The 23,251-nt window shown below is 40.4% G+C and overlaps 1 protein-coding gene across 1 annotated transcript in view; it reads right to left on the bottom strand.

Moving 5' to 3' along the window:
- Nucleotides 1-23,251, bottom strand: part of ABCB1 (ATP binding cassette subfamily B member 1) — an 85,468-nt gene that overhangs the window by 3,952 nt on the left and 58,265 nt on the right. The window contains 7 exon segments of the mRNA XM_090287272.1: nt 5,756-5,953; nt 6,675-6,831; nt 9,229-9,369; nt 10,657-10,757; nt 12,651-12,854; nt 18,587-18,670; nt 21,112-21,189. Coding sequence (XP_090143398.1) covers nt 5,756-5,953; nt 6,675-6,831; nt 9,229-9,369; nt 10,657-10,757; nt 12,651-12,854; nt 18,587-18,670; nt 21,112-21,189 — 963 coding nt within the window.

Below are 23,251 nucleotides of genomic sequence, written 5' to 3'. Positions count from 1 at the left end.
TTCCAACAGCAACCAAGGCTCAACCACAAGAGGAGAGTGTACTCAGCCCACAAGAAGGTTGCACCTTGAGTATCCAGCTTGGGCGATAGGGGAGGCTGTGCCACTGGACCCTATAGGACACCAACTACATTAAGCCACATGACAAAGACACAGAGTCAAAGCAGGTCTACCTAATACATAGAAACAAACACAGGGAGGCTGCCAAAATGAGGAGACAAAGAAATATGGCCCAAATGAAAGAACAGATCAAAACTATAGAAAAAGAGCTAAATGAAATGGAGATAAGCAATTTATCAAAACACTGGTTATAAGGATGCCCAAGGAATTTAGTGAGGACCTCAACAGCATAAAAAGATCCAGTCAGATACAAAGGATTCACTAATTGAAACAAAGAACAATTTACAGGGAAACAGAAGTAGACTCAGTGAAGCCAAGAATCAAATCAATGATTTAGAACATAAGGAGTCAAAAAATAACCAATCAGAACAACAAGAAGAAAGAAAGAATCCAAGAAAATGAGGATAGTATAAGCAGCCTCTGGGGCAACTTCAAGTGTTCTGACATTCCCATCCTAAGGGTGCCAGAAGGAGAAGAGAAAGCAAGAAACTGGATATCTATTTGAGAAAATAGTGAAAGAAAACTTCCCTAATTTGGTGAAGGAAATAGATATGCAAGTCCAGGAAGCACAGAGAGTCCCAGATAAGATGGATGCAAAGTGGCCCACTCCAAGACACATCATAATTAAAATGCCAAAGTTTAAAGATAAAGAGAGAATCTTAAAAGCAGTGACAGAAAAGAAGTTAGTTACCTACAGGGAAGCTCCCATAAGACTGTCAGTTGAGTTCTCAAAAGAAACTTTGCAGGCTAGGAGGGATTGGCAAGAAATATTCAAAGTCATGAAAAAGAGGGACCTACAGCCAAGATTGTTCTACCCAGTAAAGCTATCATTTAGAATTGAAGGGCAGATAAAGAGCTTCCCAGACAAGAATAAACTAAAGGAGTTCATCATCATCAAACCAATATTATATAAAATGTTAAAGGGACTTGTTTTAAAAAAGATCAAAACTATGAACAATAAAATGGCAATAAATACATACCCATCAACAATTCAATCTAAAAAACAAACTAAGCAAACAAGAAGAACAGAGACAGAATCACGGATATGGAGAATGTTTTGATGGTTGCCAGATGGGAGGAGGGAGGGGGAGAATGCGTGAAGAGGTGAGGGGGTTAAGAAGTACCAATAGGTAGCTACAGAATAGCCATGGGGATGTAAAGTACACTATAGGAAATGGAGTAACTAAAGAACTTATACGAGTGACCCATGAAAACGAACAATGGTGTGGGGGATTGCCTGAGGGGCTGGGGGATGCTGGGTGGAGGGGGGCAAAGGGGGAAAAATCAGGACAACTGTAATAGCATAATCAAAATATAATTTGAAAAAAGAGTTCATGGATCAACTTCAGGACCAGCACATTTTGAGTTTAGGAAAATTAATATCATTACTTCACACATTAAAACTGCCAAATGACTGTGAGACTATATTTTTGATGTTAGAGTGTTTTTAAAATTTTTTATTAAGGATAAGTAAATAAGGTCATAATTATATGCTTTGAAGAATTGTCACATTCCTTTTGTTTTAATACTAGTTTTTGACATATGAATGTGGTACATAAAATAATGCCCTCCCCCCAACACACACTCAAGATACTCATGTTCTAATCCATGAAATCTGTGTTAGGGCTCATGGCAAAGGGGAATTGTATAAGGTTGCTCATCGGCTGATCTCAAAATAGAGAGAGGAGCTTAGATTATCCAGGTGGGCCCCATGTAACCATAAAGGTCCTTAACTACAGAAGAGGGAGGCTGGAGAGTGAGCACCAGTGTAGTGCAAAAGGAGAAAGACTCCATTAGTCATCACTGGCTTTGAAGATGGAGGAAGGGGCCAGGAGCTAGACAAGGTCAGGAAACAGATTCTCCCTTAGGGCCTCCAGAAGAAGCCGAGCCCTGCTGACCCCTTGATTTTAGCCTAGTAAGATCCATTTTGGACATGTGACATCCAGAATTAGTAAGACAATAAATCTGTGTTGCTTTTTTTACACTCAATTGCTGAAACTTGCTACAGCAGCCACAGGAAACTAATATAATGCATTACGTTTCTGGAATGCTTCCTGGCATCCTTATTCTTAGGTATCGGATTTCCATAGTAACAGTAGCTGAGATTAGATTGGAAATAAATAACCACTATGACCACATAATGGGTTTGCAGGTCAGGTGTCTGATCTGCCTGAGCTCATTAGGATTGGGTTTTTCAGGAATGGGTGCAGCAGTTAAATGGAAGAGTGAGTGTAGGAGGAGGGTGGCTTCTATACTCGAAGTAGTTGTTGATGTTTCAAAAGAACTATCGTGATAACTCCTAAACTCATAGCATTAAGGATTAAACAAGGTCATGTATGCTGGGCACAGAGTGTGCATGCCAAGGACTGCCAGCAATGTGTATCTCTCTGTGTGTGCTGTACTTGCTACTACAGATGCTGGATAGATGGTTGATGGGTGGACATCTACAATGTTGAGCCAAAGGAGTAGGAAAGGGAGGCTGGCCTTTCTCTAGTCACTTGGCTCCCTGAATTATGCTTCAGAAGCCCAGGGTGGTGCTCCTTACAGCCTTGCTGATAAAAATCCTTAGTCTCTGATGTGGAAATGTCTGCTTAAAAGATCTACTTGACAAGAGAATTCTGTCATTCAAGCGAGAGAGCTGCTCATCCCCTCTGAAGAAGACAGCAGTGACTCAGCTTCAGCTTTTCTAATGTTGGTGATGAGTATATACTGAGCTGTATATTCTCTGTATCCTGTGTGCTGCCTGGCTTGGTGCCCCTGGGAGACAGCTGGCCAGGGGTAGGATACAATCTCTGCTGCAGGAAGACAGCTTGTGTGTGTGAAGCTTGCAGATGCAGAACGAAAAACACAGCCATGACCTTAGTGATAGCAAGCCCCGTTGCCATGGAGACTATTCTGAGCTTCTGTGCCCCAGGCTCCCTTACAGTGTGAGGTGAAGGTGGAGAAAGAAGGTGGAGAGAGGCAGGAAAAACCATACAAACATGTGGTGAAACAGTAGACCTTGTTAAATAGAACACTGGACTTGAGAAATAGAAATTTAAGGAAAAGAGTAGTTGTGTGTGTTTTAAAAATTTTTTTACCAGGTGCATGCCCCTGTCAGGAAAAGACACTACATAATTATTATAATCAGACAAATTTGAATGATCCAAGCAAGTTTAAATGAGTTTCTCCATCACCCTGAATACAAGAACACTCTTCTGCCTCCTCATTCCCACAAGATGCACCAGAGTCCCAAACCCTTAGAAATCTGTTAGCCGAAGAGTACCTTTTTAGGGAAAACGTGGAGAAATGCGAATGTAAAACAGATGAATATGGAGCTTCTTTGGCTGAGGTCTGAGTGGTGGTCTGAGGAAAGACCAAGGAACTCTGAGAACTCAGTGAGCACTGTTCAAAAGATAATGGCCTAACTTAATTAAGAAACTAAACACAGTGGTAATAATAATGTAAGGCCAAATTAAAATGACTAGCTATCTCTATTCTAGGTTGTTAAATCTGCTTGCTTTCATTAGCACAAATGTTAAATATGTATTATTCTGCTATATGTATTTACTCTGAAACACTAATTATAGATTAAATATTGACCACTGACTATACTATAGGTCCTGTGATAAGCAGGTCTCATGAATTCTCTTGTTTAGTCTTCACAACAACACTGAGGGAGGTGTGGTTTTAATCCCTAGTTTATAGACAAAGAAATGAGCAAAGTTATGTAACTTGTACAAGATCACCTAGTTAGTTACTGGGGGACCTAGGATTGGATATACATACTACAGGTTGGGTTTTAGTAACACAAGTGTCTCATAGTTGAAAGACAATTTCTGTCCTGCCTCAAAAGAGGAATGTGCCCATCTTAGCCCAGGTACCCAATGGGTGACACCCAGACAATAACAACAGGCTTCTAGTTGTATCCTAGGAGGGACAGAGGACTCTCACAGTGGTGTATGGGGTGCACCAGAGGAGAAAGGAAAGCTCAGGGGAAGACTCAAACCAGAGGTAAATAAACAGTGAAGTGAATGAACTTAAGCTTCAGCTGCAGGTAAATGCTGGGTCTTGAACAGTGTTCTGGGTGAGAGGAAGGCCTGGCTGTAGTCAGGAAGCTCTTCTGGTAGGTATTGCATTAATGATAACTTGCCCAAAGAAGAAAGGAACAAGAATCTCTACGTTTTCAATATTTTGTTGTTAATCTACGTCATCGAAGTATATGCCCCATCTCTTCAGTGAGGGCAGACACCATATGCTGTAACTCATTAGAGCTCCACACTTAACACACTGCTAATAAATGTCCATTAAGGACCATAATCAGTGTCTGAGAGCTAACGTTTCCTCCTCTGATTGCCTCATTTGTCAGCAAGGTCTTCATTTAGAGTCCCTGGTTCAAACTTGAACCACAAAATTGAAGCATGAAATTAGAATTCACAAAAAATATTAAACAAGTAGTAAAAATAAGAAACAAAGCTTATGTAGCTGTGAAAGAACAGACTGAGTAAAGGCATAACTGTCTTTGAATACAATAAAACATATAACCGAATAATGGTGAATGCTGTGGGGAAGTAAAAAAAAAGCCCTGGACTACAGGTTCAAAATTCTATTTTCATGTCAATCATTAATGCAATGAAGGCTCATATGGAGCTGATGGGCGTCAATCTAACTGTATGGAACAGGTGTCCATTCTGATTGGTCAACGTCCATGCCATTCCAGTTGTTAAGTATTTTTAATATCATCTGAGTGTAACCAATAATTAAATGCCTACGTAATGAAAATTCTTTGCTGTAAATTTTATTCCTTCCTAATTTAATTCCATACCTGTTCTCTATTACAATCATTTAAAATCTTACTACTCCCTTCAAGACTCCTATCTCATCCCTAGTACCTAAGATAGTCCCTGACAGGTACTCAGTAAGGTTTGTTGAATGCTGAATAAATAAATATGATGAGTCACTTATTCTTATAGTGCTGGAAACAAAGGAGAATCCCTCTACATTCTTTATCCACTTCCAAAATTCATTGCTCTTTTTTTTTCCTTAAAAAAATGCTTCAATGCCCTTCCCCCTCGCCACTTCCTTGGACTCTGCCTCCCCACTCAAGCTGCTGCTTATTCCTTCCTTCATCTTGGATCTTCTTTATAGTCTACACTCAGTCTCCATACACCCCCACCCCCGCAACCATACCCTAACCATATGCTCAACTGCTTTCTAGCACCACCTCTCCACTGAGAATACCTTAGAATGTCAGAGTAGCCCATTAATTGCCAAATCCTATTATGCTTTTTAGTCTTCATCTTACCCTCCGTAGCCTTTGTCATTCCTCTCCTTGAAACATGGCCCCCATCCTTGGCTCCCACCTTGTCTCTCCTACAGCCCTCCTCTACCTTTATGGCTACTTAAATTTTTTGCTGCATCTTCTTATGTAAGCTAAAGCCCAATTAAGGGAAGAGAGAGGGGCAATGTTGAGAGAGAGGCTGGAGATGTTGGCTGAGGCAGATGACACAGCTTGGAGACCGTATCTAGGGTGTCAGAATTTAAGTGGGACTGTCATTTAAAGGTTCGAAAAACTATGGCTTACAGTGAAGAATTAAATATATTCAGGTTTTAAGACAATGAAAAGCTTCAAGTGAGCTGAATGTGAAAGTGTGCTCACCACTGATCCGGCCAGGGGGTCATAGAACCGCTCGAGGAGCTGGACCACCGTGCTCTTCCCACAGCCGCTGCTGCCCACCAGGGCCAGCGTCTGGCCCTTCTTCACCTCCAGGCTCAGCCCCTGAAGCACGGGCACGTCTGGCCGGGTTGGATAGTTGAACATGACTTCATTAAATGTCACATTTCCTTCCAATGTGTTCTAAAATCAGAACAATACCAATACATTTGATTGCAGTAATCCTGGAAACACATTGTATAGCCAACACCCTCTAGTGCCAGGTGTCAAAGGTAGTGAACTTGTATTATAATTGGGTTTCATTTGTAACCGCTAGAATTTAATAAATAAAATCTCAGAGCCAGTGTTTTTATAGCCTGTATTGTTAATACAAGACAAATGTGATAACTCAATCTGTTCCCCAGGAATAACCTACGTATAATAAAGCCTGATTACCCTGGCTCAGTAGCTCAGTTGGTTAGAGTGTTGTCCTGATATGCCAAGGTTGCGGGTTTGATCCCTGAATCATGGCACATATAAGAATCAATGAATGAATGCATATGTAAGTGGAACAACAAAACCAATGTTTCGATGTTTCTCTCTCTCTCTCTCTCTCTCTCTCTCTCTCCCCCTTCCTTTTTCTCTCTAAACTCAATCAATAAAAAATAAATTAAAAAAAAAAAACACTGACTAACAGGAGTTGCTTATAAAGTGGGCAGTATTCCCATCTCCTTGTAACTTTGTCATACAAAAGTACTGGATGTTAATACATATTATTAACTTCTTAAAAAATGAAGCCATTATCTAGAAAGTTTCATTTTATCACTGGCAAAATTTAAAAAGCACAGATTTTATTAAATTTCCTCTTAGAATACTTTCATTCATCAGTTAGGAGCAGATCATATAATCAAAACACAAAACTCACCAGTGTTTCACCTTCTGTGCTGTAGCTGTCAATCAGAGGGGTTTTTTCAATGATCATGATGATGTGGCTTGCGGACACTTTGGCTTTGGCATAATCAGGAGCAAATGAGCTCACCTGCCCCACTGCCATGGCACCAAAGACAATAGCTGAGAATACCCTATTAAAAAAAACAAAGACAAACTGTGTGCAAAGAATTGTAACTGCAATTCTTGCAAGCTGGCACTTCCACAGCCAGAGAGCACTGCATCAAACAATTACAAAACCAAAGTTAAAAACCATTTTTCTTTATAAGTTCATGTAGGTGTAATGGATTGACTGTAAAATGGCCCCATTTTTTCATCTCTGTCTGTATCTCACCTTCTTTCAATATGACTTTGCAGCTCCTCCATTTAAAAAGTAGAATTTGTTTTCTTACCCTTTGAATCTGGGTTGGGCTTGTGACTTGCTTTGGTCAACAGGATATGGTGGAAGTGACTGTTGCCAGTTCCAAGCCTATGACTCAGGAGGCCTTGTATGCACCCCCTTCCTCTCTGTTTTCCTTCCCTCCCTCCCTCAGAACTCTGCCACCACCACAAGCCCAGCTAGCCTGCTGGAGGACGAGGCACAGATGCAGGGAGCTGTGTAGGTCCCAGCTCCTAGCTTATAGCTCAAGTGCAGACACATAGGTGAGCTTAGCTGAGCTTTATGATACCTAACACAGATCAGCAGAACTGTCCAGCTGACCCACAGACTTGTGGGCAAAAATAAATGTTTATCCTTGTATGCCACCAGAATGGCTGGCTGTTATGCAGTATGTTTGTGGCAGTGATGCTGGAATTACATTAGTCTTAGAAAGCCTATGAGCTGTACAGTAAAGAGTTCCTTACAGACCCAGATGTCATGCTGCTCTCAAGATGCACCAACCTTCTTCATCTAGGGCGTGGGAACCATGACAGCTTCAAGTGTGGAAGGACTTTACAGGAAATCAAGTCCAGATCTCAAAGTTCATGCCCAAGCACTTCCCCCAAATTGGCTTCTACCCTCTGTTTTAGGAAGCAGCAAGTTTGATTAAGTCTACTGTTAAAAAGTTCTTCCAATCGGAGAAATAGATCCTTTTGCTTAAGATAGCCCTTCAAGTATTGTGATATTGTGAAAAATAAGACCAGTAGAAGGTAAGATCTGGAGAATTTCAGAAATGACAAAGGAAAGCTAGACTGAGATTTCTGCTACATCACAGGTACAATGTAGACTATTTGCTTCTTTGATAACTCCTTTTGCTCTCAACATTCCAGCTGCCTTCCTCTGGACACATTTATCAACATGCCTTTTTAAACAGTGCGTCTGGAACTGACCTAAAACTTGTGACCCCTCCCAGATTAATACTGCAAGTCCATCACTTCCTCTTCACCAGAGTCCAGACTACACCTGTGTTACTGTAGCACACGGTGTCTTTCTGTAAATAGCTCTAAGTAAATCACACAGATGGTTCATCTTGGGCTTGTTCTCACTTAAATATGGGGGAGTCTTTTCAAAATGGTCTGCTCTCTGATCAGACATGTCTCCTCTTTCCTTTACTTGGACAACAGATTTTCTGAGTCTAAATGCCCAAGTGCCAGCAACTTTAATCAGCTTAATACTTCACTGTGGGGTAAAGCAACATATCAAGTAATTAACTAATCAAAGCCCAATGCCAATGACACCTGGTTTTTGATCTTTTGGTCATGGTCAGAAATAGCACCTTTATTTGTCAGACAGGTAGTAAGTGGAAATTCTGAATCTGTTGAGGTCATCCTGAGAAAACTATAATCCATGCTCATGTCCATGTCCAAAGAGGATGAAAATATTATACTAACACATTATGCTGCCAGGCTCAGATGACTCTGGTCTAAACGTAAAACTATATTACTACTAATGATTGTATGTATCAAAAAGCAGAAGGTCACCCATCACCACATCTAGACACTCAGAAAGATCACACACACTTTTCAATACCAGACTGCATCTCAGGTTAATTTATAAGTATAATGAAGTCCAGGCCTGTGTCCCTCTGACTGAGGTACCATTTTCTGCATTCACAGAGATATAGCAGAAATCTCAGTCTAGCTTTCGTTTGTCATTTCTGAAATTCTCCAGCTCTTACCTTCTAGCTTCTTTTCTTTTGTCAAAGAGAACAAATTTATCCTGGACTCTGCCAGGGCTTGCAGAACTCAGTGCTCCACATCTGCCCTGTTTAGAGTTCTTTAAGGGAACCGGATACCTGGTTCAGGCTTAGGTTTCTTCCCAAATGCCAAGGCATTCTGGAAATGCCTCATTGAACCATCACCCCAACTAGCCACAGATGTGAAAGGTCAAATGTGTGAATCAGCACTGGGGTGAAATGAAGTCACTGATTCCTCAAATGAAACAAGAGTGCTTCAATGACATGACACGAAGACTCAGAGGCACAATGACACATTTTGAGTCATTGAAGTCTCTTCCTGAAGCTTCACAGTAAGGGCTTCCTATGCAAGCATTAAGCATGTTCACCTCAGTTTTATTTCTAGAACTTAAGTGTACATATTAATGCAATACTTACAACAGAACATCCTCATACATCATGATCTTATTTGCCACCAAGTAGGCACCAAACCGGAAACAGGCAGCATAAGAAAAATACATCATCGCCTGGGTGAGGGAAAACGTGATTCCAAAGATGTGTGCTTTCCTCAAAGAGTTTCTGAAAGACATTTTGCAACTTACTTGACTCTCTTTTCTCAGCCCTTAAAACATAACCTTTGATAGGTTAGTGGTGGTACATGGAGGCATGGGAGACCAAAACGGGCTTAGTTTAGTCCTCACTTTACCACTGGTGAGAATTTAGGAAACTGCCTCATCTCTGAACTTCAGTGTCTTTACCTTTGATGAAGGATTAACCAAACTTCCACGTATTGAGGCAAAGTTAAAATAAGCCAAGGAAAACATGAAGAGCCTGTAAGGGATTCATAAATGGAAGTCTCCCCCACCTCCCCCACTCTTGGACATATAACCTAGCTCCTCTATGGTAATGTTCACTCAACACACATTTATCCAACACCTACAAGCTGCAGGGACCACACTGGGCAACACAGAAAAATCAGGGATGCTCTTGCCTTTAGGGACCCAGGAGTCAAGTTGGATTAGAGTATATGCAATGGAGGTACCTTATGAGTGACATTTCAGGGGGAGAAAGGAGGGAGCTCTAACTCTCTGGGGGAGTTAGAGAAGGTTTCACAAAGCAGTGAACACTCGTGGATTTCTGGAACATGGGGCATTGTGGAGGTAAGAGCAGCCCGACAAGGCGGCAGCCCGACAAGGCAGCAGCCCTCTGGGCTGCCTACTCCTGCTTCAACCAGATCAACTCTGTTTTTATCTAGTTCATATACTGGGATTTCAAATGATCATTTTTCCAGAAAAAATGACTCTACTATCATAAAAAAGTTTGAAAACCCATCAATAACCCATTGAAAACCCACCTTTTAGCATAAAAGAAACTGAGACTTAGAGGTTGGGCTTACTTATGCTTAGATCACTCTATTTAGAGTTCTCACTGGGTGAGCTGATTAAAGGAAGAACAGAAGGCTTACCCTGAAGGAGGGTAAAGAGAGGAAGAAAAGGCATACTTCAAAAAGTACCACCCCCTCAGGTCCCACATACTTCCAATTTCATATTCCACAAAGAACTAATTTCCAACGAGGGTAAATAATAGCATCATTATCCAAACTTGGCAGCAGAGTCATTCTCAATATCCTCTCTCCCACCCCTTCCCCTCAGTCACCTGTTCTTACAGGTTCTACCTCAGCGATGCCCCTGTCTTAGGGCAGGGTCTTGTGAGTTCTCTCCTGGATAATTACAAGCACTTTCCAAATGGTTCACGTCTAGTAGCTTCTCCACTTATTCCCTATCTTTCTGGCAAAAGTAATACTCCTGCAAACCAATCTGATGACTGAAAAACTCTCACTCCCCTCCCATTCCTCAGGGTTATTACCTGTATGGCACCTGCAAACCCTGTGCATACATTTGTTCAAACTTCTCCTCCTGAGTCAAAGAGACAACGGTCCGGAAGTTTTCAATTGCTTCTGTAGCGATCTATAACAGAGAGCACCCAGTCACTAAGAGGCACATAGACAAGTGATGGCAATTCTTTGAGTTCCATAAAAGAGATAAATAATATGTATTTATTAAACTAATATTATTAACTTACTATAACCTAGGGGCTTCTTTGCTATAGAAAAGGATACTAGGTAATTTATCAAATTGAGTTTTAGATCTGGAAGGAAGATCTTTACAGAAACAGAAGCTATGGCTTAAACAGATAAAGGCATTTACCTAAAGCCACATAGCTTTGCAGTAGCAAAATTAACCTGAGAACCGAGTATTTTACATCGATTACAGTGCTATTTCTTCTATGATGGCCACATTTTAAGTTTATAGTTTTTTAATATATTTTTAAATGTGACGTTTATATTTTTCTCTTTATAATTATCATTCATGACAACTGACTAATACTTGGAAAAGATTAAAAAGGTACAGAAAGTAATACAAAGTTACATATTAGAGTATTTTACATAATAGCTTACATGTTTTTCTCCTAAGCATATACATATTTAACAAAATCGGGATACAATTCTATACTTGGATTTATATCATTTTTTTACATTAACAAAATATCAAGAGCACTTTCTAAGTTCATTAAATATACATTAATAATGGGATGTGTAATGGGCCACTTAATAGTCCAGTCACTTAAGCAATTACTTCATCATTGAACAGGTTTTTAATTTTTTTAATTAAAAATAATGCTGTGATAATCATCCTTATACATAAACATCTGTCAATGTTGAATTATTTTCTTAGGAGAAGTTCTTCAAAGTGAAATTCCTAGTTCAAAGACAATAAACTAATTTTAAGAAACATGCCACATATTATCAATTTGTTTTCCAGAGAGTTTCTACCATTTAATTATTTAAAATTTTTTAAATTTAAATTTTCAATTCCAGCTGATATATGGTGTACTAGTTTCGGGCGTATAACATAGTGATTAGACATTTATATAATTTAATAAGTGATCACCCTGATAAGTGACACACAGTTTTTACAGTATTACTGACTACATTCCCTATGCTATACGATCCCTGTGACTGTTTTTATAACTGGCAATTTATACTTCTTAATCCCTTCACCTTTTTCATCCATTCCCCCACCTCCCTCCCATATGGCAGCCATCAATTTGTTCTCTGTATTTGAGTTTGTTTCTGTTTTGTTTGTTCATTTTTTTTTCAATTTCACATATAAGTGAAATCATATGTTATCTGAAATTTCACTTAGCATAATACCCTCAAGGTCCACTCATGCTGTCAAAAATGGCAAGATTTCTTTCTTTCTTATGGCCAAGTAATGTTCTATTATATATGTATTGCCTCTTCTCTATCCATTCGTCTATCGAGATAAACACTTAGATTGCTTCCATATCTTGGCTATTGTTAAATGCTGCAATGAATGTACGGGTGCACATATCTTTCTGAATTGGTGTTTTGGATTACTTTGGATAAATACCTAGAAGTAGAATTACTGGGTCATATGGTAGTTCTGTTTTTAATTTGATGAGAACCCTCCATACTGTTTCCTGCAGTGGCTGCACCACTTTACACTCCCACCAACAGTGCATGAAGCTGACAGGTACGAGATGATATCTCACTGTGGTCTTAATTTGCATTTCCCTGGTGATTAGTAATGCTGAGCAGCATCTTTTTGTATGCATATTGGCCATATGTATGCCCTCTCTGGAGAAATGTCTTCTCATGTCCTCTGCCCATTTTTGATCAGATTGTTTATTTTTTTTGTTATTGATTTGTAAGGTTGCTTTGAGGAATGATTTTAAAAACATTCTTTGAGCTTTTATGTAGTAGTGAGTTACAATAACAGAACAACACTGATTATAATATTTTACTCTACTTATGTAAGTAACTTAGTTTGACTCACCCTCCCAGAACCTTCTAGTTCTTTCTTATCTTTTAGTGCGTGTCCAGCCAACATTTTCATTTCAACAAGGCCTGCTACTGCAATGATGGGTACAATCGCTAAGAGTAAAAGTGTTAATTGCCAGCCATAGATTAAGGATATAATAATGCCTGTCCCAAGATTTGCTATATTCTGGGCAATTACAGCAAGTCTGGCACCTGTTGCCTGCAAAACAAATAAAACAAAACAAATCAGATGGACACTTTTACATTATCTTTAAAATCCATGTTTACATTTTCTTTAGGATTGTGACAATTCAGCCTCATGAAAATCTATTAATTATCTTCTCAGTAATAAGATAAAAATAAAGGTTTAGTTGCTGGTTTATTTGTTTTGTAAAATGATGGTTTTCATGACTTCAGAATAAATACTGAAAGTACAAGGTCAATAATGCAGAATTCAATTGCTTATTTCTATCCCTTCTGATTTTTTAATACCAAGAAAATCTTCATTATCAAAACATGATCACTAAAGTGAGCTCTGCAAATTAACAAGATAAGAGTCTGACAAATATTAAGGTGGGAATGTTGGAAATTTCCCATGTTAAATGCAGAACTACTTATAATTTAAGCCCAATATTTGTCAGTAAAGATATTCAAATGTATGTTGGCATTTTGGCGATGCTTACTGTGTTTAATTTAACCTGCATTTGATTTGGAAAAAATACAGAGAGCTGAGAGTTAAGGAATTTAATGTAGGATGGGTAAGCAGGCATCAGATCCTTCAGACTGAATGCCAGAGGAAGCCTGAAGCATGACTTCCTGTAGAATGCAGTGATTTCCAGTCTAACACTAGAAGTCAAACTATCAAGCCCATTCAGCCCACCACTCTATACGGCCCCCTCCGCCTCCCTGGAAACACCCTGTGCACACGAGCCATTCCAGATTCCTTCTCTGGCCCCCAGATTTGCTCTGTTTGGAAATGGCCCATGTTCTTTTCCACCCCCGGAATTTCCTCTGCTTGACTGGGGCAGTTCTCAGGTAAAGATTAGGATGGTCACTGCCATGCCTGTGACTTTGGACAACATTCTCCCAATTCCTGAAATGAGCAGGTATGTTGATTAATAACTTAAGCTTCGCTCAGCTCTGAATCCTAGGACAGAATCTTTTACAACACTCCCTTCGCCAACATCAACCCTCTAAACTCATTCAACACTTAGCAATACCAATAATAGAGCAGTAATTCGGGGAAAGGGGCGCTGCGTCTCCCAGTAGCCTCTTAACGTTAAATTCTGTCCCAAGGAACTGCACCAGGGCTGAAGGGGAAAACATAAGTAACATAGCATTTATTTTTATTTGAGGCGGTCATGGAGCTCCTATCAAAGGGGCACTTAGCTAAATTTGGCATAAAACCTGGCTGTCTGTATTTACACATTTCCAATTGGAAAGTCCAGTTACAACCTGGAGAGAGTCTACAGCACACGGGGGATGCAGACTGCTCCTGTTCTCAGTATCTGCAAGTCCTGTCAGAACTCATTTCCCACCACAACCAATGGAGAGAAGCACTCAGAACATCTCCCAAGTTCAGGGCAGATGAGTCATCTTGGCACACAGCGTTTCACACGTATAAATTATTAGCCTCAGATGTCAGTCAAGGCCACAGAAATAAGTAAAATGGATCAAAGATGACAAGTTCTTCTTTTATGTACATGAGAGATGAACTAAAAGATCTAGAACCTTCAGCTGGGGGTGGGGAGAGATTAAGCTCCTGGGCTTAATTTAATTTCAAAAGGTAGGGCTGAGAGGTGGGAACACTCTAAACACCACAGCCGAAGCGTGAAGCAAAGTAAGAAAAACGTTTTACCACTTGAAACCCACAAAGACCCCTCCCAATCTCTCCACTGTACTTAGATGTATTTATATCTCACTTCCTCTCCTACTCACCTTTCCCCTCGCCTTTCCCTGTTTCTCCCTCTCCTGCTATTTCCTCCTCAATATACCACTACATTGATTGAAATACAATTTTAAAATATTTGTGCTTTATGAATAAAAAGTATATTTCCTGGACCTCCTTTTGAAGTTAGAAACATTTAACTACATTTTTCCCTCAACCCTCTTCTTCCCTCCAAAACAATTTTTAAAAATACATAGTTGCTTTTGATTTCTGTATGGCTTTCATTTGCTTTTTCTCTCTGCAGGAGTCTAGTCTTAATATCAAAATAAATAAAATTTAAATGCCTGCCGTTTCATAGGCAAATATTGAGATATGTTTTCTTCTGATTTATATTTAGCAGAATCAAGCTACTCATTCAAATATATATTTGAGAAAATGCTTCACTAATGGTGAAGTAAAATATAAAAAAAAATTAACCTTATAAGCATTATCACTAATTACAGTATTCCCTCAGTTATCATGGGTATTACGTTCTAGACCCCCCCACCCCCCTGAGATAGGTGAAAATCCACGAAGTAGGAACCTTACATTTATTTTAATATTTATATATATTTTAAGGGTTTATAAACCCTTCCCACACACTTATAAACCATTCCCAGTCCCTTATTAACCTTTCCCACTCCCTTATTAACCTTTTCTACACTTTTATAGACACTACTTATGTTCTTAAACATATTCTACACTCTTAAACCTACGTAACTTTAACAACATATGTATACAGTACTGCAAAATCCCGCGATATAGCAAAAAATCTGCGATAAACAATTAAGGCCACGATAAGTGAACTGCAATATAGAGAGGGACTACTGTATACATACACAAACTTGCATTATCCCAGCCTTGGGTGGCAATGATTCGTGGCAGCACTGCTTGTCTCAGGTAGTTTTACATATAAAAAATTAATTATACTTGTTCCCACTGTGGAATAGACAGATATGCACACATGTATGTGTATGTATGTATGTATTTGTATGTGTATATATTTATATTCACACACGTACACACAAATCCTTCATCACAAATAGATCAGCTAGTGGTATAAAGTGGATATAATTATCCTCTCTCAGCCAACTTGTGACCACAGCGGTATTGCACTTTCCTAGTTCAGATGGCACCCACCAATCTGCTTGCACCCTCTTCCCTAGTCTTCCCTTTTCAGCGCTGCTTTAAGTCCTGGAGGACTGCACAGTGGCTAACACAGGTGTGCAGGCATTCGTACTAGTGAGGCTATGAGAGTGCAAGTTTGAGACGCCTTTGAGGGAACACGTGAAAAGCAGACACTAACACCAGCGGGCAATAGGGACTTGTGGAGTTCCACCTGGATATGGCCAAGGGCCGCACAAACAGCACGTGATGGGAAAGAACTGACCAGTACTGTGGCCTAAAGCAGGCCACTGCCTGGAAGCCAGGGCAGAATGCCCCAGACTGCATCTGCGCAGGGTTCAGCTCCAGTGGAATGAGCTAGTGTTGCCTCCAGGACTGTGTTCTCAACGCCAAATGGGATATGGGGTGTGAGCCTCTGTGAAAGGCGGACTACAGCTATGGCAGCTATGCTTACCTAAGGAATAGAGGACTCAGAAATCGTGAGGACAACAATGTGTACAATGATTGCTATCCCTCAAAACAGGTCCTCCAGGAAGCTAGCAAAATAGATATACTCCCAAGCTTATTAATTGATTCCTGTGTCAATTCAAGTGAAAGATAAAATAGAGACGAATACTTTACATCTTCCTCCTAACACCCCATTTCTCTGCCCCATTTACCAGAAAGTCCTTTAATGATCTGTCCAGCTGTTTCCTATTCGTCTTTTTCCTTTCCTCCTGAATCCACTCCCGTTAGGCCCTGTTCGCACCACAGTCCTACAACAGTTCTTGTTAGAACCATAAAAACCCCCATGTGGCTACAGAACCAGAAAGCTTATCATCCAGGTCATCTTGAAAGCTTATCAACAGTACTTGATATCCTAGATTGCTCCCTCCTTAAAATGCTTTCTTCGTTTTGTTTCTTAAACATTTTTTTTTCCCCCTCACTGGCCACTTCTCGCTCTCCCCTGTGGGTTCATGCTTACAGCCCCAGGCCTTGTCATCTCCTCTAGCTACACATTTCGTTGGCTATCTCCAGTCTTGTGGCTTTAAAAGCCATCAATGCATGAAAAGTCCCCAAATGTGTATTTCCAGAACAGACTTCTCTGCGCAACTCAGGACTTACAAAGCCACCTGCCTTCTTGACATCTCCACTTAGACATCTAATGTTGGCATCTGAAACTCACCTTGTTCCAAACAGAACCCTGACGCTTCCCCCAAATCTGCTCCTCCAACAGCCTTCCCAGTTTCAGTTAGAAGCAACTCCATTTTTTTTTTTTTTTCAGTTGTGCAGGTCAAAAATTTTGGAGTCCTTCTTAAATTCCCTTTCTTTTGTATCCCAACAACCAACAAATTCTTTTGGCTATACCTTCAAAACATATCCAGAATGTACTTACTTTGTATCACCTTCAACATGAACACCTTATTCTAAAACACTATCACCCGTCCCCTGGATTTACTGCAATAGACTCCCTGCCTACACCCTTGCCTCCTTCAGCCTATTCACACAGCAGCCTTTAAAAGTTTCAGATTGTGTCACTCCTGTATTCAAACCCTACAATGTTCTTCCATCCAATTCAATTTAATGCTGACTTCAGCTCTTATGACTCTTCCTTTCACACACTTTAATGCCACCACACTATCCTCCTTCTGTTTGGGGGACAATGGTGGAAATGCTCCAGCCTCAGGGCCTTTGCACTTGCTGATCCTTCTGTTTAGAACACTCCTCTCTAGATATCTACAGGGATGGCACCTTTCTTTCCTTCAGGCCTCTTGTATATATCAACACATCACTGAGGCCTTCCTTCCCTGATAACTAGCAAGCTCCTACCCCACTACTCTGCTGCCATTCCCCGCCCCTACCCCCCACAGCACTTAATAACAATCTGACATACCCTGTAGACTCCATAAGGTTAGGGTTGTTGCCTATTTTAGAAGCTCAAATGTATTTCAAGCAGTGCACATTCTACTATGCTAGGTTCTATACAATTTGATCTAAACCTCAATTTTTGTTGACTTGTTTGCTTTAAGCAAAGAAATCTCTATTAAAACAACTCCTAAGATTTATATTGCAACTTTACAACTCTCTGTATGCTATTTATTCTTACAGAAGCCCCATGTATTTATAACCTAATTTATTCTTGCAGAAGCTCAATATATTAGATAGAAGAAATGTTATTATAATACTACCTTACAGAAAGATTAAAAGCTAAAAATTGATAAGGTTCAAGGGAGAAAAGGCAGCAGAGATCACATGATCTTTTCAAATTTCACATCATCTTGTGGATTTTTGCTGTAAATAGTAGCAGTTGTAGAAGAAATTGTCAATTCATCCATAAGTCAACACATCCTGGTTCAAAAGTTTCCAGTTATATCAATTAAAGAGATTCGTATAGTAGCAAAATTTAAGCTTTATAGTCTGTTAATGTTGTTTTTTCTACTCTTGCTTTATTTTTTAATGTGCTTCGCATCCATTTCTTTCTAACTTTCTTAAGCTTTCTTCCCTCCCTTCTGAACTGTAGTGCCCCTCAGTTTTCTTACAGCAACCACACAAATCCCTTTTCTGGAGGCAATTAAAATTTTGTTGATTAACTGAACATTAAAACAGACTGATTCTATATGATATGCTGACAAATACTTCTTTTGCTAAATAATTATCTTTCCACATGTATATTGTTAATAGCAAAAATAAGATAGCAAATAATGAGAGAAAGCTTAAAGTTTTCTCTACATTAAATAGTATATTATGTTTAAATAGTTGACATTTTTCATATAAGGTACATGATACACTGTGTAGGTTAAATGTTTATTGAACATTTTCTTAAATATGATGGGAACTAGCACCTGTAATGAAATAATGAGTTTCATGCTGAGATTCAAAATGGCCAATAAGACAAAGACCAACAGAAAGGAGGCACGTACCCCTTTAACTTGAGCAGCATCATTGGCAAGCCTGGTCGTCAATGCTCCAGTGGTATTTTTAGGGTTATCAAACCAGCTCACATCCTGTGGTACAGAAAATGCTTTCATTGTCTTATAGTCCTATTGATAAGACTCTTAGCTCCAAGGAACAACGACAGGGTCACTTTTGATTATCATTTATAGCTCCTGCATTTAGCACTCAGGATTTGACACTCAATAGAGAAGAAAGGGGGCCTAACAGACAAAAACATAAATTTCTCAATTTCTTGAATGTCTACTTTGTTCCAAACATGATTTTTAAGTGTTCAATCTATACAACAGTGAACAAAAAGCCTGAATTCCAGAGATGAAAGCCACAAGTAACTAAATAAATATAAAAGCCTTGGCCGGGTTTATCAGTTGGAGCATTGTTCCATACACCAAAATGTTGCAGGTTCGATCTTCGGTCAGGGCATATATGAGAGGCAACCTGCCTCTCTCTCTTCTCTCTCACATTGGTCTCTCTCCCTCTCTCTCTCTCCCCAATCCCACTGTCCCCATTCATCTCTTTCTCAAATCAATAAACATAGACTCAGGTGAGGATTTAAAAAAAGAAAATGAAAAAATAGAGCAGGTTAAGAAGGAAAAAAAGCAAGGAAAGATGCTATTTTATAGACTAGGGAGGTGACAGAAAAGGCCTGTCTAAGGTGACATTTGAGAAGAAATCTGAATGAAGAGAAGAATGAGAATACGTTAGAGAAGAAATAGCATGTGCAAAGGTCCTATGGCAAAGGCATACTTGATCTGTTCATGTACTAGCAAAGAATGTCTTAAGGGTTACCACTAGCCTCATGCACCTCTGTACTGTGTGAAGTTGCAAATTTGCCTCTTTCTCTAGACAGATTTCTTTTCTTATTTGTTTCTCCACTCCCCCTATCTCATAGCTTTATTCTGAGAGTCAGTGCATATATTGACTATGTATCAAAAAACAGGTGAAGCTGCGAGCAATAGATCTGAATGGTAATGGGGGCCACATGATGTATAACCTTACAGGCAACTGTAAGATTCCAGATTTTTAGCCTGAAGGATATGGGCAGCTTTCAGCAGGTTTTGAGCACAGGGCTGTGATAAGACTTACATTTTCAAAGAATAATTCTGGTTTTTGGGAGGTGAACCTACTGGATTGAGATAAGGATGGAGGCAGTGAGACCAAGGAGGCTCTTATAATATTAAATAAAAATAAAGGAATCAGGAATGACTCTAAGGTTTTTAGCCTAAACAGGTGGTGGTATGGAGCTCCCATTTACTAATATGGGGGAGAAACTGGGTAAGGAATGGAGTCTATGGGGAGAGGAGAGTCTAAAGTTCAATTTGAGAAATGTTAAGTAGGAAATGTTCATTAGCTGTCCAAATAGAGAAGCTGAATAGCAGTTAGATAACTGTAGTTCAGGGCAGAACAAATGAATTGGGTTTAAAAACATCAATAAAAGAAATCTAGATTAGAATTTCATATTTGACATAAGATAAGATTTTCTCTATAAAACTGCTTATGTTTTAAAATACACAAATATTAAAAAGATTGTACGTTTAAGGTATAAATTTATGTCTGTTACAAAAATAGCTATGGTCCTAAAAATTTAAAAAGTAGCATCTATCATTTTTCCCCAAAATATTTAAGAAAAAACAGCATTAAGTTAAAAGTGGATCTGCCTTTTGACCCAGCTATCCCACTTCTGGAAATATATCTGAAGGAGCCCAAAATACTAATTCATGAGAACACAAGCACTGCTATGTTCATTGCAGCGTTATTTATAATCACCATAATATGGAAGCCGCCCAAGTGTCCATCAGTAGATGAGTGGATAAAAAAACTATGGGGCATTTACACAACAGAATACTACTCAGCCATAAAAAAGTAGTGTGGATGGACCTGGAGAACATTTTGCTAAGTGAAATAAGCCAGTCAGAGAAAGACAAAGACAAGTACCATGTGATTTCACTTATACATGGAATCTAATGAACAAACTGAACTAACTAGGAAAACAGAAACAGACTCATAGATAGAGAGCAAGATGACAGCTAAGGCAGGGGAGGTTAGGAGGTGGAGAGACTGAGCAAAAAGGAAAAAGGACCCATGGACAACAGTGTGGTGATTGCAGGGAGAGGGTGGTATAAGGGGACAAGAGGGCATTTCGTGGTGGGAAGAAACACAAGTACCCTGGGTTTCCCAGGGGAAAGAAGGAAAGAGAGGGAAAGGATGAGGGGTACTGAAGATCACTTCTGCCTACTCTGCCTACAGCTGCTGAGACAAAGGCTGCAGGCAAATCTGCTCTGGAGACTGTCTTGCAGCTGTCCTGTGCCACAGCAGACAGATGGCAGGGCCTCTGAGCCTGCACCTGGGTGGCTCTCAGCCTCATCTGCAAGATGAGATCCAGGGAAGAGAAATTCAGGAGCTTCTCTGAGTAACCTGGCAACACTTCCACTGCCCGAGTCCATGGGGCCCCAGAGTTCTGCCCATCCTGGGGCAGAGTCCTCAATAGAAATACCTGTCTCAGCATGGATTTGAAAACCAGGTACCGAAGCCGCTTCGTAAGGATCTCTCCGGCTTTGCCAAAAGTGTAGCCCTGTGAAGAGAGAGAACATACCATAAGGAAGGGCACTTGTCAGAGACCAAGGTGCTAATTACACAAAAGGAGGGGGACTTGCTGTCATTGCTAAAGAGGACACAAGACTAAGTCAGAAAGCCTGTTTTCGAGAGTTGGCGATGCTTCGGTGGCTGTACACTATGGTGGCACAGGCAGGGGAGCCCAGTTTTGAAGGAGAGACTGCCACTCCCCAGCTAGCTGGCAGGCCACCACTGCTTACTTCCGCCAGTGAACCAGGCAGGGTCTGTCACTCAGGAAGATAGAGTTGTTCCCAAGGCAGGGGGCACTCTAAACAGGGTGGCCATATAATGTATCATCCAAACCAGGACACTTTTGGGAGTGAAAAGGAGTACAATTAACAGTTATGCCAGGCCCTGAGGTGTAATCTGGGGAAACGGGAGTATACCGTCACCCCAGTCATAGAGGATGCAAAAAACAGATATCATAATCAAATTCTTAGTTTCTGAGTTTACAAAAAGCCAAACCTAGGAGAAAAAATAGGCAGAAAAGAAGACTTACTGAGAATTTTCTATACTACTCTTCTCCCTCCCCCAATGATATAACCCAAGGATATAACCTTCTGTCTCTGGAGGAAGAAACATATTGGGCAAGAGTAGAGTAAGCTGTTATTTGCACCCATGTTGGGCCACTTCTGGGGGGAAGGGCAACAGAACTCCCACCCCAGTGAGTGCGGGGATACAGGACTAAGGAAAGCAGTGCTCCTCTCTTCCTAGATCCTGGGAAGTGGCCGGTTACAGATGATGCCTGCCACACAATGGCATGGTGAAAGCAAGTGGAAATGGCTCGAAGGTGATATCAGTAGAGGAGATGCCTACTAACAGCCCGAGTCTCCTGCAGAATCAGAGAAGTGGAGGAAGGTAATGGCATCTCCACTGTGCTCCCAAGAAGCATGTTGGACACCATTGAGAGAGAGGGAAGAAACAGAGGCAAAGAGCACAAGAGAAGAAAGACATGTTCTCCTAAATGGGCCTGATAAAGGGGACGGCCAGGCTGGACCGTGAAAGTGACGGCAGATGGGGCCACGCACCCCTCTGGTCGCCAGCATGAAGCGGACCATCGCCCTCCACCCTGCACTGGAATGCTGCACAACCGCTCTGCTAACAGATGCCATCCAGGGACAAGGAGGACAGGGAGCATTAGATTATTTGAGCATAAGCCTGAAATCACTAAAATGGTTACATTTACTGGGCAATGACCAGATTAAGGTTTCTGCTGTTAGGCTGAATGAAATGTGAAATACCTTGCCCACTACAGGAAGATGGCTGTTCTTATATGGAAGGCAATATAACAGTGAAGACCAGCTGTTGTTAAGGGCTTCCTCTGACTATGTACATATGTTATCTCATTAAGTCCATATGACAACCCTATAATCACCACTTTACAGAGGAAACTGAGATTTGGAGAGGCTACTAAGTTGCCAGAGGCCGCAGTTCTAAGGTTGCACAGTTGAAATCTGCATCTGGGTCTGTGAGAATCCTTATCAGAGTGGGAACCCAGAGCCTGAGAATTCATCACCCACTGAGCTCCCTCCTTATGTTTCTAAATGAGGGGCTGGGCATTCTAATGTCAGGCTCAGTGCCATATCTACACTTTGGGGGCCCTAGAATTCAGAGCCTCCACTCTTACCTTGGTTTTCCAGGCAAGCCAGGCTCTAGTCTCCCACGTATCACTATGGTACAAAGGCACTGCTTTAACTGCCCTGGCTTCACCAATCCCAATCTCTCAAGTTTGAAGGACCAGCTCGAAGCCTATCTGCCTCCACATTCCTTAACCAACTTCACCCTCAGCAATCTTTACCTTCTCCCAACTCCTCTGGCATTAAGAATCGGCATGGCAACCTTGGATATAGTTAGAAGGTCATATCTATTTATAGTATGGCCAAATTCCCCAATGAGACTCTAAGTACTTAGTAACAAAAGAGTTCAGTATTTTCCTTTTGTGCCTCCTATACAATGTCCAGAAAAATGTTCTATTAAAAATATTAATACATGCTTACGACATGTGAAATAAAGAGACCTAT

Source organism: Furipterus horrens, unplaced genomic scaffold (assembly GCF_987537825.1).
Source record: "Furipterus horrens unplaced genomic scaffold, mFurHor1.1.pri manual_scaffold_9, whole genome shotgun sequence".
Lineage (NCBI taxonomy): Eukaryota > Metazoa > Chordata > Mammalia > Chiroptera > Furipteridae > Furipterus > Furipterus horrens.
Note: the sequence above shows the minus strand (reverse complement) of the source record. Positions and strands in the feature narration are given on the sequence as shown.